This window comes from Ixodes scapularis, unplaced genomic scaffold (genome assembly GCF_016920785.2).
Source record: "Ixodes scapularis isolate PalLabHiFi unplaced genomic scaffold, ASM1692078v2 PGA_scaffold6__148_contigs__length_123643588, whole genome shotgun sequence".
In the NCBI taxonomy this organism is placed as follows: domain Eukaryota; kingdom Metazoa; phylum Arthropoda; class Arachnida; order Ixodida; family Ixodidae; genus Ixodes; species Ixodes scapularis.
The window spans coordinates 39915748-39935288 of NW_024609881.1; the positions used below are offsets into that span (position 1 = coordinate 39915748).

At 44.1% G+C, this 19541-nt stretch overlaps 1 protein-coding gene across 1 annotated transcript in view; it reads left to right on the forward strand.

Annotated features, from left to right (window-relative positions):
* The first annotated feature begins 435 nt into the window (after positions 1–435).
* The window catches only part of LOC115324358, an 85103-nt gene continuing 65997 nt past the window's right edge, over positions 436–19541 (forward strand). The window contains exons 1-5 of the mRNA XM_040210466.1: positions 436–463; positions 735–907; positions 10643–10735; positions 13702–13828; positions 19000–19130. Of these exons, the coding sequence (XP_040066400.1) occupies positions 436–463; positions 735–907; positions 10643–10735; positions 13702–13828; positions 19000–19130 (552 nt within the window). The remainder of the gene's footprint in view (positions 464–734; positions 908–10642; positions 10736–13701; positions 13829–18999; positions 19131–19541) is intronic.

The window sequence follows — 19541 nt, forward strand, 5'->3', positions numbered from 1 at the left end:
GCTATAACTTTAACATAAGACGCCGGTCGGCAGACTGAGTCTAATGGGGTGCCACTAAGCGCTGCTAGCGGCGAAGCTGGTACTACGAACGTCCCACCCTCCAAAAATGAATTCTCTTTACTTTAGCTCCCTCCTCGCATCTCTATGCTACTAAGGTTTGTGCCAAATGATCCATGGTGCTTCATCAGCCTTCGGTACATATGGTCGTGGAATTTCATTTTCATATTTAGGTATGAGCTTTGCAGCTACCTTCTGTGCCTATTTAATTTTAGACAAAATAAGATAGCAATATATATTAACTGAGTTTCAGTTATATTTTTATCTACGTAGCGTAGTCAACAAAATAACTGAACCTTATAGCATCACTTTTACTTTATTACTGCGTCTTCCTTGATGAAATACAATTTAAAAAGTGAATATTCAAGGTTATTTTAGATGTCTTTGTACTTCGGAAGATGCGAGGGTGAATGAATGATGCATTTGACAACCAAATATTTAAATTTAGAGTGTAGATTACATTTTCACCGGGTCCTAACGCTACGAATAAATGAAAATAAAATCTACTTCCACAATTTAATAATTCATAAAATGATATCAACGCACCCGCCCCTTTTAGCAGTTTCGGATGAGTACACAAATCTTGTTTTCAAAGTTACTGCAACAGCTGAATTACGAAGAAGTCACTACGACTAAAATTATAACGAGACAATTAATTTCATTTCTTATATGTGCAGTGCCTTTTCCTGAGTACGTCGTCTATCCAAGGCTTCTTGAGGCAAGAGGACTGAACGTTGAAAAGTTGCTCTACATTCAAGATGACATGATTCTTAGGCTGGAGAAAAGTTCAGTGCTCGCAGACATCTTGATATTCCGCGAGACCAATGATGAAACAACAGTCGACAAATGTGTGAGTTTCCTCTTTCATAAAACACACTGCTTCAATATAAATTAAGCTAAGAGCTAGTACTCTTTTCAGGGTCATATCTACATTAGCACATATGCGTCGAAGCTGCGTTAATCCCCATCAAGCGCTGGAGTAACCCGCTAAGAGATTTAAGGGAAGTACTTACAACATGCCAACATAGTGTCCGTAAAACTAGTATTTTGAAATGGCATATACGGCGGCTTTCGTAATGCCAGCTACTTGTTTCTTTTCATTCCACAGCTTAAGTAACACTATCCCATATACGCTGGTTACTTGTTGCACAAAAGAAAGTTTTCTTTAACCGTATTGTAGTGGAGCCCGGTGGAGCCATCATTTTATTCCGGCAAAAATATGTGCTTACTTTGTATACTTTGAATCCAGCCATAAATGTGCTTAATATATAAAGATAGTAAAATGGCATGGCAGCAATACATACAGTGAGAAATACGGTTTCAGGTCTAAGATTCATTACAATTGGGACTAGGTCATTTTGTTTTTCATCACCAGAAGGGATTGGTTTTTTGAGACGTGCATCAAATTTAACCAGAAATATAACCACCATTCGCACCCGCTGCTCGGAGGAACGGAGGGTGTCCCGTTATCGTACGAATTATGGCTTGCAGTCCCTTCATTATAACCTACCCACATTACTCAATAAATATTCTTTAGATCATCTTGACATTTATAGTTTAAATCGCAAATCAATGTACCTACTTTTTGTATAATATTGTCAGGAATGACGAGTGATGAGGCGATAATAAATGAAGAAACTAAACGTTTAATGGGGCGAACTTGTGCCCAAAAAAAAATAAAAAAAGAACAAAAGAAAGTAGAGCGTCGCGGGCGTCGAAGTCGGCGTGACAGCAGAGTCAAACGCTGGGGCGAAAATGACTCCAGCTTGCCACGCTGAGCCGCTTTTGTACACGCGTGGGCTTCTGGAGCATTCGGCGTAGAAGGTTAGGCGCGTAGAACATTCTAATCTCGAATCAGCAAGACGGTTCACGAATTTACCAGAATACTAGTCTGCAGGAATAAACAAAAAGATGCGCCGCTCCCAGGAATCGAACCCTGGCCCTTCACGTGGGCGGCAAGCGCGATAACCATTAGGCCACGGCCGCGTTTGACTATTTGGCGCGCGGCAATATGTATTAGGTTATGTTAACCTTTTAGTTAACGTGTTTTTGTGCATATTTATTACCCTGATTATTTTTTCTGCATCTCTGTCACCATCTGCCAAGCTCTCAGGGCCCGGACCTCGTCAAGCCAACAAAGATTGGCTTTTTTGTCCGTGGCTCCGGCATCTGTACTTGCAGATGCAAATAAATGATTTGATTTGACTTGATTTGAATTGCAGAACGGAAAGTAAATACAAAAATCTGACGAATGTTTTTATCGGAATAGCAAATGTTTTCTCCCTTTTGGGTTCAGGTTACTAACTAGGCAGAACAAGCATAGAAACAGAGAACACATAACACCATTCTCGTACTTTGTGATCACTCAAACCTCCGTAATAATTAAGGATTTATAAATATTGTTGTACGTCTTATGTTTTTTTGTTTATTTCAGATGTGAAAGTCCTGCTTTTGCAATTTTTACGTTAGCACTCGTGTCGGCTTGGCACTTTACCAATCACTCCTTAATTTTTTTATTTATGAACATAATTTCGCAGCCTTAGCCTTTTTATTATCCGTACTTAACTATTTGTCACGCATTATCCGTGACAATATATGATTTGGCGATCCTATTTACTATTGCCCTGGATGGGCTTTATAATACACGCGTTTGAAAGAGTTACATTTGGCTGAGGGTGCCTTTGATCCCTTCTTCCCACTAGAGGGTAAAAGTGGTCATTGAATTGTTTTAAGTCTTAAGTAATGGCTTATTTTATTTACGAATGGTGCAATATAATGATAATAAAGGCATTGACTACCATATTTTTTAGAAATTGCAAATTATGGCATCGTTCTGCGGTTGATATCTAAAATGATCCAAGGGTTGTTTTTATTTATCTTTGGTAGAACGTTGCAGATAACGTTTCGGTTCTGATAACTATCAAAGTAGCAACGATGCGAAATAATATAAGATAGGTGCCTATACTGAGGAGAATACATATCTTAAGTAGAAACAGTAACCTGACGGCTGAAATTCGTGTACTAAAAAACTTACAATGTGACGAATGACGAGTGATGAGGCGGCAAATAACTGGAGAAACTAAAAGTTTATTGGTCCCCAACTTGTACCAATACAAAAGAAGAATAAATGACGAATAACAGGCGTCGATGACGGTGTAACGGCACGATCGAATGCAGGCGAAATTGTGACTCGATCAAGTTCCCCCACGGAGCTCCTTATACGTACACGCGTGGGTTTCTGCAACAGTCGGCGTAGGAGGTTCGGCGCGTAGAATATTCCAACATCGAATAATCAAAGAATTATCGACAACACCGGAGCGCGACAGTTACAGAAAAAACAAAAAGGCGTGACCGCTCCCAGGCGTCGAACCTCGGCTCTTTGCGTGGGAGCCAAGCACAATAGCCATTCGGCCACAGGCGCGCTGCTTACTCGGCTAGTTCCCCGCGCGGTGTCACTCCCCCCTTAAAGAAGTGCTTCGCGCCGATGAAACCCACAACAAAACAGAGCAAAAGAAAAGTAACGGTGCACTGAACATTAACCTGGAACACGAAATATCCACAGTCCTATCGAGCGTTCAAAGGCTTGAGACGAACGGCATTAACCACTTCGGGTCGTGGCCGTGCGTGTGAACAAACCCGAGTTCCGACAGGCGCCACTTCGCAATTCAAGTCCCCTAGGTGAAGGACAATCTGGTAGCGTCCAAAGTACCGTTTTATCAGTTCCTTACTCAGGCCGCGACGACGGATCGGTGTCCACACCCACATCCTGTCTACGGGCTGGTAGTGGACGTCCCGACGACTGAGATTGTAGCGGCCAGAGTCGACAGGCTGCTGGTCTTGGATCCTGAGCCGGGTAAGTTAGCGGTCTTCAACCCGTTGAGCAACCATCTGAGCGTCGTCACTTCCATCAGCAGCTGACTCGTGGGGCAGCACCGCGTCGAGTATCGTCTCTAGCTTGCGACCGTGAACCAGTTCAAATGCTCTAACTCCAGTGGTCTCTTGAACTTCTGTGTTATACGCGAACGTTACTTAAACTTCATCCCACGACTTGTGTTCCACGTCAACCTACATTGACATCATGCCGGCGATGCTCTTATTTAGTCGTTCCGCCAGCCCATAGGTCTGGGAATGGAACGCCGCGGTTTGACGGCGGCTGGTATGGCTGAGACGAAGGATCTCTCGAATCATCTGTGCATTGAATGATGATCCTTGGTTTGTAATCCGGATCTCGAGGGCGCCGTGCCAGAGAGCGATGCATTAAACAAAAACGTGGCGACTTCTATGGCAGTTCTGATTTGAAGCACTTTCGTATCGGCGTATCGTGTTAGGTAATCGATTGCGACAATTTACTACTTCTTGCCTTGCGTTGATGGCGAGAATGAGCCGAGAAAATCCGTTCCAATTTGGTTGAACGGGATGGTCTGCGGCGCAATCGGGAGCAGGAGTCCTGCCGGCTTTGTCGGCGGTTTCTTCCGTCGTTCGCATACGTGGCAGGATCTCGTGTAGTTATGTACAGTCTTCGGAACTTTGGGCCACTAATGCTGCTCACAAATCCTGGCAAGTGTCCTACTATAACCTAGGTGCCCAGCCGTCGGGTCGTCATGGCTGCCTTGGGAGAACTCTTCGCGAATGTTGGTAGAAACTACCAACGTTCACGCTTTGTTCTCTTCGTCGTTCCTGCAGAAGTTCTCTTTGAACAGCACACTTTGTCGAATTTCAAAGGTTGGCAGGGCTGGTAAGAACACTTCGGGAACTTTAGTACCTCGTCTCTCTAAGGGCTTGATGAGCGCTTGCAGTTTATGATCAGCTCGTTGAAGTGCTGCCATGTCACTGACATTTACTTCTCCGAGAAAACATTCGTGGTCATCGTTGTTGGTGTAGGTGGGTTCGGCTTCGAAGGCGGGCCTTGACAGAGAGTCAGCGTCACTGCGCTTCTAACCGTACTTGTACACCACAGTCATGTCAATCTTCTGCAAGCGTAAACTCCACCGAGCAAGGCGTACTGATGGGCCCTTCAGGTAGATGAGCCAGCAGAGCGGGTGGTTATCTGTGACCAGGCGGAGTGGACTTTCGTATAAGTACGGTCCAAACTTCGTTATCGCCCAGACGACAGCAATGTACTCTTTTGTTTTGCCGTTGAGTAGTTCCTCTCCGACCTAGACAAAGTCCGACCTGCGTAAGTGATCCCTTGGTCTTTACTTGCGTCGGTGTGAATTTCTGTTTGTACAGACTGATCAAAATGGCCGAGGATCGGTGGTGTCTGGAGTCTGCTTAGGCTTTTCGATTGCCCGCTGCTGTTCGTCTCCCCATTGGAACTTCACAGCGTCCTTTTCGAGATGAGTTAGATCCGCAGAAAGATGAGCAAAGTCTCGAACGGAGCGTCTACGAAAGCGCAGAGACGCAAGAACCTATGTACGTACTGACATTCTGTCCAACGGCGGAGCAAAGGCCGCAACGGCACGCGGCTTCTCTGGGTCAGGACGAATACCCTTCTTGTTCATTACGTGTTCTAAGAACTTCAGTTTGTCATAGGTGAAACGGCATTTCGTCAGCCTGAAGGTGAGTCCGACTATCTTGATTGCCTGGAGCACGGCTCGAAGGCGTCTCAAGTGCTCGTCGAAATCGCGTGAAAATACAACGACGTCGTCCAGGTAGAGGAGAAAACTCTGCCATTTCAGACTGGCCAGCATGGTGTCCATGACACGCTGGAAGGTCGCTCGTGCTGAACGAAGTCCGAAAGGCATCTCTTTGACCTCGTGCAGCATTTCAGGCGTGACAGAGGCAGTTTTCGTACGGTCGCTTTCGTCGACTTCAATCTTCCAGTTGCCATTCTATAGGTCTATCGACGACAAATACAGGGTTTGGTGCAGCTTGTTCAATGTTTCATTGATGCAGGGAGGTAGATACACGTTGTTGTTTTTTTTTTCGTCACGGCGTTCAGTCGACGATAGTCCACGCAGAACCTTAGAGTTCCGTCCTTCTTCGTGACAATCACAACTGGAGAGGCCCAAAGGCTGCTCGAAGCTTTAATGATGTCGTCGTTCACCATTTCTCGAGCTTGGTCTTGAATGACATCTCTCCCTTTAAAGAGACTCGGTAAGGGGATTGGTGGAAAGGAAGCGCATCGTCGTTGGTAACAGAGCCCTGCTTTAATACCGTCATTTGCCACACCCTTGAGGACGTGGCGACGCACTTTCGCCGAGCTCGCTGAAAGGCTCGTGCAGATGATGTCGTTCAGAAGGAGGAAGCTTTGGGTCGATGTCATGCTCTGAAGACGGCGTTCTCAGTTGCTGCGATCAAGTCGAGTCTTTTGAGAGTGCGATGATCGCGGCTGAGTCGCGGATTTTTTCAACATGGCCCACGGCAGTACCTCTCGTAAGGTGTCGCGGATCTTGTCGGAAATTATTAACGAGGACCGTGGCATGCCCGTCTCGCAGCTTCGATACACCTCTTACGTAGCCGATTCCTCTTCGTGGAAGCAACTCAGCACGTCCTTCGAGCAGACGTTCACCGCAAGTAGCGTCATCAATCTCAACGGGTAAACCCACACTCGATCGTGACTCCAGGCTCAAGTGTTTGGTGATAACTCAGACTGCAGGTGACGTGGCGTTGGGTTGCTTCAGCAGTGGGGCAAGTTTTCTTACCGTCAACCGATTTTCTCCCAGATTGATGGCGGCGCCCTATTCGCACAAAAAATACACCCCGAGAATAATGTATCCCGAACAGTCTTGGGGAAGGACGAACTTCAGGTCTCAGCCTAAATGTCCACTCGTGCAGTGCACCATCCCATTGGCGTTATTTTGTGGCCTTCCGCAGTTTGTATTTGCGCGCCGTCCTATGGTGCCGTCACTTTCCCCAAGACGGCGAAAGAGCTTCCCAATCAAGACAGTAGTCTGCACCCGTGTTCACGAGTGCCGACTCGTCGGGGCCGTCGATTACAACATTGAAGTTTTTGGACACTTTTGCTGAATTGTCCCTCCGATAAATGGCGTCGGTCGTGCGAGAGGCGTCCGGCGTTCTTGGAGGCTGTTTACGTCGTCGATCGACGTCAACCCAACCTGCAGGGATTGCTGCGCTTACGATCATCTGGTGGGCTAGTTGGCTATCTTTATGTGGAATTAACAGCGCAGATACGACATTCTGTCTCCCTTGTCTATTCTTCCTTGTCGTATTTGCGCTTATAATTCCACATAATTGCTGCGCTTAGTTTTTTTGGCGGGACATGGGAGACAAGCTTTTTCTGCAAGACCTATAGACAGGTGATGCAGCACGTCGGGGTGAAGGCGGGTGGGAACCTTCTAGAGAAGCGCCAGCTCAAGACGGCGAACGACAAATGCATTCCTCAATTTCTCGAGAACGCTCGCCGCAACGTGGGCGGGATTGTTCGGGTGAGACACGCACAGCCCGGGTTGTGGTTAGGGGCATCTAAAATTACTCATATACAAACTAGAGTAGTAAATATTGGTGATCTTAAAAGCAATTTACTGATGGTTCCTTCAGGTGTTCCCCGAGGATTCATTTTGGGTACTTTTTTTAACAACTACGGTAATGACAAAGGTAAATTAAACTCTTGTTTACGCGTTTTTCAATATGCCAATGATACCGCTCCTCACGGAAAACAACAAATCGGAAGCTCTGTGTCCCTTCAAACCGACATCCACGAGCTAATGGCATGGCTCAAAACAATCGCATATACCTTAACACAGATGAAATGAAACTAATGTGTTTCCGCAATCCTCATAAAACAATGGCATTTAATATACCGCTAGTTCTACGTCGACCTAACTGCGAGAAATTTAATTGTATGTCGCTTGAATATGTCACCTAAATAAAATATCTGGATTTTTTTTTTGTGAAAATCTTTTTGGGAATGGTCAGATTGAGTATCTTGAGAAATGTCTTCGCGCAGTATCCGCATTTTTATAATTTTTACTTCACAGCGCATAAACGTCTCGCGATAGCAAGCACTCAATCCATCACAAACACAAAAAAACAAACACACGTCGCTGGCTTACAACTCTGTGTATTTAGGCTTCGTTTTCTTCTACTTCGTATCAAAACATTATCTGGAAATTGTTTTGTCATTTATTTTTTCGCTTATTAAAACGAATTTGTAAAATAGTCTGCGATTATCACCTTAATGTTACATAAGCCAAATTCTTTTGCGGATAAGGTGAGATATCGGTTATTCTAGTAACACCAGAATAACATCACTAGAGCCAACTCAGGACATTTAGGTCTGCACTACCGGGATTGCGGGTGTGCGGCACAACTACGTAGTTGCACCGTGCTTGACCGAAGCAACAACCAGCCAACAAGAGAAATAATTGAAGCAAAGCATATTGCCAGGCTTGACGATGGATCTGTGAGCAGCCCATCTCTTACCTTATCGGCAAAATTGTTGGCTTACTTAACCTTAAGATGATAATCGCCTACTTTTTTACAAATTCGTTTTAATGCGCGAAAAAAATGACAAAACAATTTTCAGATTTTGTTTTAATACGAAGTAGAAGAAATTGAAGCCTAAATACAAAGAGATGTGAGTCAGCGATATATGTTTGATTTTGTGTCTGTGTTTGAATGAGTTCTTCCTATTGTGATACGTTTATGCGCTTTGAAGTACAAATTATAGAAAGCCAACTAACCCAAGCTGCGGTGTTAACATGCATATATATATACTGTTTTCGAGTTGTAACCAGCCTGACTTTGAGAGGGAGGGTTTTTCAAGCTTTAGGAGAGTCCGTGCTTCGGTAGGGTATAACAGTTTATGATTTTTGTTAGAACTCTAGAAAAAGTAAGTTATATAATAATTTGCGTAACGTTTGTAGACATTTAGCACAAGGAACGAAATTGGATGAGTTAAAAACAGTCAAAAATGCGTTTGCTACAGCTTTTGTCATCTGAAAGATTATATAATACTAGTTAAGAATTATTATAATAGAACGCATAAGAAACCTGTAAAAAAGGGTTTTTAGAAAAATAGAGCGGTTTGCCTTCCCTAGGGTATACACAAATTGCGGAAACCGAGTTCGGTCTTCTTACGTTGCTCATTACTTTAATTTGTTGCCTAACGACCATTTAGATCTACATCTGTTTGGAGTGATTAAAAAAGAACTTAGAAATTGTTGTTCTAAACACGATTTTTAAATTGTCGTATGGGTTAAGAGTACTGGGTTTTTCCCTTTATTTTGTGATTTGCATATTTTGATATTATCTGTAGTGTCTTTGCTGGTTGTCAGGCCATGTCTGCAAGCAATCACGTGCTCTTGCAGGCTTGTTTGTAACGATGTATATTTTTTCGTGTAATAAAGACGTGTTATTATCGCCGGAAGTTGTGATCGGCTTCCCTACAGTGAGAGCAGATCGGGCGTTGGTCAGCCGTTCTTCACACGTCCGTCTTCCTAGGTGCAGGTTACACCGGGCGAGTGTCGGGTGTACTGCAGCGATGGAGGGTCGCGTCGGGGAGGAGCCTCGTAGTGTTCAGCGACGGGTGGCTCTGGACAACGAGCCACGGCGGCGCATGTCGGCACCGGTGCTACCTATTTGGAGTCGACAGGAACTTCTTGCTTAAGTGCCCATTGGACCCCTTTGCGAATGTCGACATTGGAGAGAAAGGCTGGACGACCAGCGGCAGGCAGCAGCTTTCAGAGCTACTCTCGAACTACTTCTCCGATGATCTCGCGAAGATTGTCACCTTTAGCGCTGAGCTCAGAGTGCGGCAGTGCGAGTGTTGAGGCGTTGCCGAGCTGGTGGTAGTGGCGGGCTCGAGCCGCCAGTGGTTGCCCACTGTTTGTTGCCTCGGTTACAAATCCATCAACCGTCGTAGGCTGGTTACGGATGAGGTTTCTGAAGATGTCTTGTCTTACGCCTCGCATCAGGACTTGTAGCCTATTTTCTTCTGTGGCCTGAGGGTCAGCGCGTGAACTTAAGCGCAAACATATTCCACGAAGTTAGGGACACTGTCATTCGGGTCTTGAGTTCTTAACCGAGGCAGATCTTCAGCCCTCTCGAATTATGTTGACTCGAGAACGTCAGTCGGAGACCCTCTTCAAGCAGTTCCCATGAGGTGATCGTAGTTACGCGGTTTTCCTACCAATTTCCCGCCCTTCCCTCCAGTGAAAAATAGATGTTCTGCGGGCACTGGGCCGGCGTCCATTCATTATGACGACCTACTCGTTCGAACTGCTGGATCCAGTCGTCAAGGTCTTCGCATATATCTCCGCGGAATAACGCAGCTTTCCGAGGGGCAAGTGACAGGTAGACGATGGGGTGGCGGTAGGGGTCTGCGAAGATTGGTTGCTCATCGTAGGCTTCGTCGAGTGGTGGGTCCTCCAGCAGTACACCGAATTCCGGGGGCAAACCTTGAACAAGGTGACTTCCTCGAGCCTCGTCGTTTCCACGGACGGTCTTATTGAGCCGGGGACTGGGCTCACGTTACGCGGCGTCGGGGTGTACGCTTCATGGGCTGCGGTACACCGCTCCTCCACCCCACCTCAAGTGTTTTTATATAAAGCAAATATTTTAAGTTCATTCGATCTAAACGTTCAGTGAAAAAGCGTGTAATTTATTTCATATTTTTCAACAGATGGATGGAAAAAAGCTTGGAGCAAACATGTATCATGACAGATATCAAATGGCATCAGTTGCCGTGGAAGACAGAAACGGCGCAGTTGAAGTGGTATATTCCTTCTTTATATCTAGATATGCCTCTCGAAGTGGACAAGAAGAAAAAGTGAAAGCCGTTTACAATTCCCTGTAACGCCGAATTAGAGCGCAGCTCTTGAGGAGGAGGAGAGAAGGGTACGGGGGGGGTGAAGTGACCTGGGGGTCACGTGACCTTGGGGGGGTCCCGTGACCTTGGGGGTATCGTGACCTTGAGGGGTCACGTGACGATGCCGATGATGTCATTAGTGACGTCACTGATGACGTCATCAGTGACCATGACGATGCGGACTCCGATGACGTCATCAGCGATGATGACAATGACGATGCGGATGTCGGTGACGTCATCAGTGACGTCACTGATGACGTCATTCGTGATGATGACAATGACGATGCGGATGCCATTGACGTCATCAGTGATGATGACGATGACGATGCGGATGCCGGTGAGGTCATCAGTGACGTCACTGATGACGTCATCCGTGATGATGACGATGACGATGCGGATGTCGGTGACATCATCTGGGAGGTCACGTGACCTCGGCGGGGGGTCACGTGACCCTGGGGGGTGGTCACGTGACCTCGGGGGGGGGGGGGTGTCACGTGACTTCGGGGGGTCACGTGACTTCGGGGGGTCACGTGACCTCAGGGGGGTCACGTGACCTCTGGGGAGGGGTCACGTGACCTTGGGGTGACCTTGGGGGTCGTGTGACCTTGGGGTGACCTTGGGGGTCGTGTGACCTTGGGGTGACCTTGGTTACGCCGACGGCGACGCCGACGCCGCTCAAGCCGGGAACGGGCCCCTAAGAGCTGCGCTCTAAAATTATGCTTCTGATATGAATAACTTAGAGGTTACGCTGTAACCATGAGGCGCTCTGTGCCAAACAGAGAAGTCTTAGTAGAAGCAAATTTAGAAACTACAACATAAAAAACGTAAGCGGGATTTAATACGCGAATAAATCTTACAAATATGTCACTATTAGCGACGTACGCGATAAAAAGCGCTTCTGTGGTCAAAGATGGCGATTGTCCAAACCAAAGCTTTTTTGTATATTCATTATGAATGCCCAATCGCCTCTTTTACAGCGAGGCAAATATCCTGCCAATCACGGCGAGGCAAATCCTGTTTGGGAGGTCACGGACGCAAACCATCAGTGGTTACCATTAAATATATCGGCGCTTATAGAGTTGATTAATAATATAATCACTAATTGATAATACTGACCTCTTATTGTTAAGTGAAAATGGGCTATATTAAAAAATCCAATCAACACATTGGAGCTCAAGATGAACGAAATATTTACTGATATATTATATTCCCAATTGCGGCAAAAAAATAAAAAAAAAAGTAAATCGCAAATTTTGAAGGATGTAAACATATTTTCAAGTCACAGATTTGGTGTGTACACGGATTTCGGATGTGTATAAACGATAGCAAAACAATATATACTGCACAATAAAATCCCTTTCTTCACATCTTTCTGCGGATTTTTACACACATCTGTTTTCGGCAAACTTGCAACATTTTCTAATACCTTTTCATTAGTATCTAATTCAAAGCAATTTTATTGTAAACTGTTTAATTAAGATTACAGTTAACATATTTGCCGAATCTTAACACTTGTGGATCAAAGAAATGTTAAGGAGAATTACTGCATTTGCATGCATCCTGTTTTAGTTTTCAATCTTTAATTTTGTCCGTGCGCGCATAAGCAGTAATTCAATGCCATTGTTCTTTTACTAGTAATATTTTAACTTACAGAAATAGAGACAACGTTGAAAACTCCTGCTCTTGCTTCCACCGCGAATAAAAATTTTCATCTAAGAAGCTACTTTCCTGACGATCTTTACACTTTTCGTGATGCCCGTTGAAGTACCTAAGCTGAATAAATATTTTAAAGATGTGTATGTTATTTGCATATGAAACCATAACATGTATCTGTCGTTCCCCAAAAACAAGGTCTGAAAGACTTGGAAACAGCTCCCAATTGCATGTTTAATAAGCGATATTCTTTTAAGAACACTTTATATCGCTATTTCATAATAAATGTGTGTTAATACAGCTCATCATGACATTCCCCTGATACCTGTAATAAATTAAACTTTGTCATCTAATTTTGCAAAAAAAAGACTTTCTCTTGAAGTGTCAAATGCTTGTTAAAATTTTATAAAACGTGTTATCCATTTCGCGAACTAACGTTTTTATTACTGAAAGTTGATGGAGAATTAAAAAGCCCTAATGACAACACTAGAAGACTTAACAATTTATTTTTATATTTTATTGGCTTCATGGTGATTCTGTTAAAAACGGGTTTTGGTTTTCGAAGTTCACTATGGCTTCAATTTGGGAGTTATTTACAAAGTTTATTTTAGTTAAACCTGAGTGCTTTGTTCCATTATTTTTGGTGATATTTCGATGTCTACAATACTGCGCTTACATAGTAATCATATCTAGAAACTGGCAATTGAAATACATAAGAATTTGTAATAATAATGCCTCTTTACTAAGATATTTGATTATTTCTTGTGGTGATGAAGGAGTTGCCTCCTTTTTTTATGCAAAAAGCAAGAATTTGAAACGGTGATCTAAACTTTATTATTTCAAATGCTACTTCAATCACTTACTTAGATGAATTCTAATATTTTTGTGACTCAATAAGAGTGATATTTGCAATTCACTTTCATCACACGTTTATAATCAGCTTTATAAGTTTTCCAATGAAAAAGCAATTCATAAATTGACCTCTCATCATCACTGCCGTTGTCCAGGAGCTCTGCCGAGAATAACATCAGTTGCCAGCATTTTGCTAAAAAGATCTCAGTAAGCCGTGTATTCTTGGTGATTCCTAAATCAACCAAGATTTTACTTCCTATCTTTTCGAACGTAGTTGATATTAGAAAACCCTGTTTATAACCTAAGTTGTCGTCTACCGAATGCATGTTTTTTCATTTTTTATCAACTCAGTTTTTGTTTCGTTTCAGAAAGGAATTCTGAATGATGAACTAAGAATTGCACCTCTTAGTATCACAGCCCGATCAGAAGATGGGCGTATTCCTCATAAAATATACAAGGTTAAGTCTCGTTCCGATAAGGAGAATAATAATAAAGGTATAGTATATTAGGTATTTTACTTGCAATCAAGACACATTTGATTAGCGGATTCATTTAAAAGTAACATTTATTATAATCAAGAAAAGCGCGTCCATGAGTAGGGCAAGTGCAATGTTTTCGTGTGTTCAAAGTTAAAAGCCCAGTACATACACTTAGCGACTGTCGGGAGATCATCATCGTCTCCACCGCCGCCATCATCATTGCCACCTCCGCGGGGTAACCCTGGACTCTGCCCGCCGTTTCCGCGGTCGGAGCTTCTCGCCACCAGATCGCGACCAGACGCGACACGACTCACACCTGTATTCCTATGCTAGAAGGCACCAACGCAGTTCCATCAATATTGTCTCGATCACGACAGCAACAAGGTGTATTTGGGAAATAGGGGTAAAATATACTCATTGATCATCATATATTCAGCCATGAGACACAGGTTACATAGGAACTGAACCTTCGTCTGAGTTTTGTCAAAAAGCTCTAGAATTATAATTTCTCACCTACCGTAATTGAGAGCAAAAGTAGCCTCTCGTCTTCTACGCAAACCGGCACTTTGATCGAGCCTCAGTCGCGCAAAATGTCTGAGGCAATGAACTCGAAGTCATCGGCTCTTGAGTGGCCTTGGGCCTTGAGGACCCATCAAAGCTGAGACCATGCTTTCTTCATTTGTCGTTCAGTGCTATTGAACGTTGTCACTCGTTGTATTGGATACACCTGTTGCTAAATGATTGGACGATTAATACACCAGAAAATTGCAGGGTTTGGTACACGCACTCGACCTATCTTTAGAAAAAATTAAATGTGAATGTCTAAAATAGGCGACGACGAATATATGTGGGTAACTTCGTTTCTTTTAGATATTTTCCCACAATATTTTGTTGGAGGCGCCAGCGGATACAGCGGATGTACGCACACGCACATTATGCTTCTGGAGAAATTTTAGTTGTACCGCCCCTGACGCAAATGATTATCATTGTTAATATATCAACGTCCCATGAGCACTGAGCGTGCACGCGAAGTCAAAGAGCGATAAACGCCAAGTTGAGTTATGGGTAGACGCTGGTTATTTGAAAAAGAAGACTTGCGCTTCTCGCCCTCTGAGTGAGTCCAGCAATATATTACTTCACCATTTCCACTGTTAGCCGCTATTATATTCTCGAGATGATAAGCGTATGCAATGGCAAGGTCGCAAAGATAGCTTTTAGCGGATGCAGTGCTTATTAATGCGAAAGCATTAACTGTCCCATAGAGCGAGCCACGTCATCAGTTTGAAGCGCGCCAAACGGCACGTTAAATCCTTTCTCCAAACGAAGCCAGCTCCCAGCTATGAAACCAAGCGAAAAGCCTAGACAACGGCAACTAGTTTCCACGATCCAAAAGGAGCGGGGTAAAGCTGATGGATTTCGCCTTCGGTCCCATTGGTTGGCGCGCGTCCACGAGGCTTCAAGTTGGTCTCTGCCTGCGTCAGTTTCAGCGACCGCCGCCCCGTGGCGCTGCGTGTCCGTGCCACGAGCGCGCTTGTAACACGAAACGTCGAAGGTCAGAGCTGCGAGGAGAGCTGGGAGAGCGCTCGCACGGGCGACGCAAATATGCCGCAAACGAAGCACAGAGGCGGAGGAACGGCACGCATGCTTTCGCATTCACAACTCATAAGTGCTTAGGCGTACAACGAACCTTTTCTTCATGAATGGGGCACAAGCCGGGACGCCGAGCTTGCGAATCTGTATACTGCCTTCGTATTTGTATTTGCGCTTATTGGGCATTTGATGGTTCGCAGGGACAAAAAGATGATATAACACCTTACAAATGTTCAGAACCCTATAGATGTTTTAGCAAGGTAGATCACATACAGAAAACTTCAACTTCACTCACCTTGAAACCGTGCTCCACGGAATCAGATCACGGTCCTTAGGCACAATCATGGTGGTGAAAGCAGTGATTTGAGGAAGCTGTTTTGTGTTATTAACGGCCCCGTTGTTGTTTCCAAAACGATACAATAATGGAGACACCTTGGGTTAATAAGTTTTTTTCGTGTGAAGGTGGAAAAATAGAAACATATTAGTCGTTCGCCGTAGCGTCCGGCTTCAATGAATCGGCCTGAGCGACGTTGGTGAAAGTTACTGGTCGGTACTTCCAAGCGACATTTTTTCTTGTTTGTTTTTTTACAAATGAACTTTTTATTAGATACATGGCTAGCCCCTTACGTCATAGCTCACAAGCTTGACATAAAAGGAGGACGGCTAAATTTTGTGACGTTCATGGGAAATTAATACGCACTTTGTATGGTCCGATTATAACAATCCGGGGTTAAATTTTTCTTAAAGCTTTCTGCTACTCTTCTCAATGAGGGTAGATACACAATTCAATCATGTATCATCATCTTAATCATAAGATAGGCTGCGCTGCGTATAGGGCGTGATTGTAATTAACACTTATCCTTAGTCACGTTCATTTTATCATCGCCAACGGGAACAGCTGATGGTGACAGGAATAGTATATGTCCGCACTTGTTATATGCCTGGGGTACTTGTTCTTTACATTTCACCCTACCTTTGATATCTCATTGAACTTCAAGTTCAGTTTGCCGACACTCCGTGCGAGCGCGTCCGGCTCGTTTCCACTACGAAGTTTTTGAAGGATGCTAAAATGTGTCCGAGTTGGTTGTGCATTAAGAAGCGAAAACATGAAGGACGTTTACAAATCTCTGTAATGCGAAATTACAGCGCAGCTCTTGAGGAGAGGAGGGGTGGGTACGGAGGGAGTGTATGCCCCTCCCCTCCTCCTCTCCTCATCCTCCTCTTCCCTTCTCTTCCTCCCCTCCTCCACCCCATCTCCTCTCCTCCTCCTTCTCTCCCTTCCTCTTCCTCCTCTCCCCTTCTTCCTTTCGTCCCTCCTCCCCTCCTCCTCCTCCCCTCGACCTCGTCTCTTCCTCGTCCACCCTCCCCTCCTCCCCTCCTCCTCCATCTCCTCTTCTTCCTCTCCTCCTCCCGTTAAAATTCCTCGATAAATTTTCCTCTAATTTAGCCCGGAAATTTTGCCGCTAAATTAAGTGGCTTAAGTTGCGGGGCGGTTACGCCGACGCCGCGAAACACTGAAACGGGCGTCTAAGAGCTGCGCTGTAAAACGGCGTGAAGACGGACGAAGGACGAGCAGAAGTACACAAGCAAAGCATACGTGTCTTTGAACAACCGTTCGCACCAACGCTCGCTCGATCCAGTGCATGAACATTTCAAGACGTCCAGTGACCCTCTGTCGACACAGAAACACGATAGCAAAATGAGTTACGAGACCATCACCTCACACCCTGCAAGAACGGCCGTTTGAAATGCTTTTCTGTACGCTTCAGTGCACACTTCAAGCATACACCGATTGCGGCCAAAGTAGGACGGCACTGAGTCGTGGCTTTTCGTGAGTATTACATAATAACTAACAAGCGACTCCGCCACGGCGCATGGGCTACATCTTACCCGGTTTTCGATTATGAATACCCGCAATGCTCACACCAAGTGTGGCAAACGTAGGCTTACTTCTGCGCTTTGGCCTGTAGGTATGCCACCAAAATGAACACAAAGACGTAACCCTTCCGTTGCGGGTAGAGCCAGCACTGGGATTCTCAGAATTCAGGCCATTGATGGCGCGGTTGCTTTACTCGCGCGGCACCAAAACGTCTCGTGAGTCTGTAGTAGTAACAAGTTTTAGCAACTTTCCATGAGACTTTTTTCGGTGGTTCCTTCACTCTTTGACCGATTCAGGTCATATGGACGAAGGTCCAGATGACGTTCACGCAGCTCGCGCCAGCGTCCCTTAAGCTCTTGCTTTCAGGTTTCTTTATTTACCAAATTTGAGTAGGCACTTATTCCATTTCACTTCAGTTTTTTTTCTAGTAGGTCGCCCGGAACTATCACTTCATTCTTGTAGACATGCTTTCGGCAAAATTTCCAGCGATCACGAGACGCTTCAACACGACTAGCTAGTGGTACCGCTCAGTTGTGTCACGGCATCACGTAGGCAATAAATCAGGCGCTCAGACACATAGTCGGGATCCCGAAATCTGTTCTTAAAACATCGAATACTTAATGACTAACGTCCTAGTCCCCGAAATTCGCCGTTCCACATGTCCCGGTATACTATTTTTTTTGCCATGCGCATAACTTTTTGTTTCTACGGCAGCATAAATAAAACAATGTGCAGAAGCACTCCTTGAGAATTAAATTGATATGCAGCCTGTTTCACAATTGTATTTAAAAATGTAGGTACTAATATATTCTAAACGAAAAAGATAGGACCGTATGCATTCCAGAAAATATTGAGGAACACTAAAATATTTATTGTAGACACTTAACACAGTTCAATGTGCGCTTCTGCAGTAGCACGCAGGAGATGATATCGATACTCTACTTCCGCCCATGCCCGATCAGCATGTCCGCATAAAAAAGAGAAAGTGTCCGCATCCTGCAAATGGAGACACCATGTTAGGCAGCTTGGACAAACCTTTAGGTATTTTTTTAACGTACTACTAGAACCTTACCTTTCTACTTCTTTTGGTTTAAGGATATTAGTCATAAAATTTGCATATATGTATTTTCGAGCCACCCTGTATACTCATGCTCTACAAAGATTCAAACACAAAACCACTTGTTCCGCAGACAAATGCTGCGCGTCTGCGCCACCTAAAATATTTTCCATGCCTACCTTTTAGGCTCTACGACCTACTCCAACAGTCACTCTGGAATGCTTTTAGTGAGTGGTGAAGGTTTGGAGAAGGGTGATGATTTTTATAAAACATTATATTGTTTTTCGCTTAGCGGCACTACTCTTCAGACGTTTTATGCAAATCTATGCGATCGTTTTGTGAACACTATGTTCCATACATCATTCATTTGTAATATATGCTACAAATCAATGTTTTTGTTCGTATAAGCATTATACATATTATTTTTTTATTATGTAAAAGTTCATTAAGTTGCTGTCACTGATTCCCAAGGCCGCTTATACTGCTACTTGATAATATACAATCTCAGTTGTATGATCACATAAACTTGCCAAGCATAATGCGAATCGTTACAACCTGACAAATGTTTAGAATAAATCGTAAACCATCTTGTAACTAGATAATCTTATTTATTTAAATAAAAATCATTACTTTCTTACAATTCTGTTTTGTCTATTTACAGCTGGACCAGGAGTAAAAACCGATGGAAGCATTTTGTTTGCAGAGCTTAAGATTTTGGTTGACAAAGAGTACAGAAAGGCTTTCAAGACCAAAGAGGAATTAGCAGTCTACTTAGGATTGTGTATGGTATTGGTATGATAACTTCTTTACCTGATTCCTGATAACCGAAACCTTTCGTGTTTTTAGACTTGACCGATATATCTAAAAGAAAGCCATGAAATCTACGCTTTTGTATTTTGTGCACCTGAGTTATACTGCAAGGAGGACATGATATGGGGGACGAATTATTGTCAAGTTAAGGAAGATAATGACCTAGAATTTGCTTATTCATATTTCACTTAGTGACAATAAACAAATGGTTTTTATTAGAAACCTGCTGAGTGTCATTGAAAACCACTAAACCACAATATTTTAGAAGTATTTGATGCCCGTGCTTTGTTTTGCTGGGTCCTCAAATGACTACACGGTTGTTTTTCTGTCTGTTATATTCTGCGATTTCACACTGCCAGCCTTGCGCTCGTCCCACGAGACGTAAATCTAGCA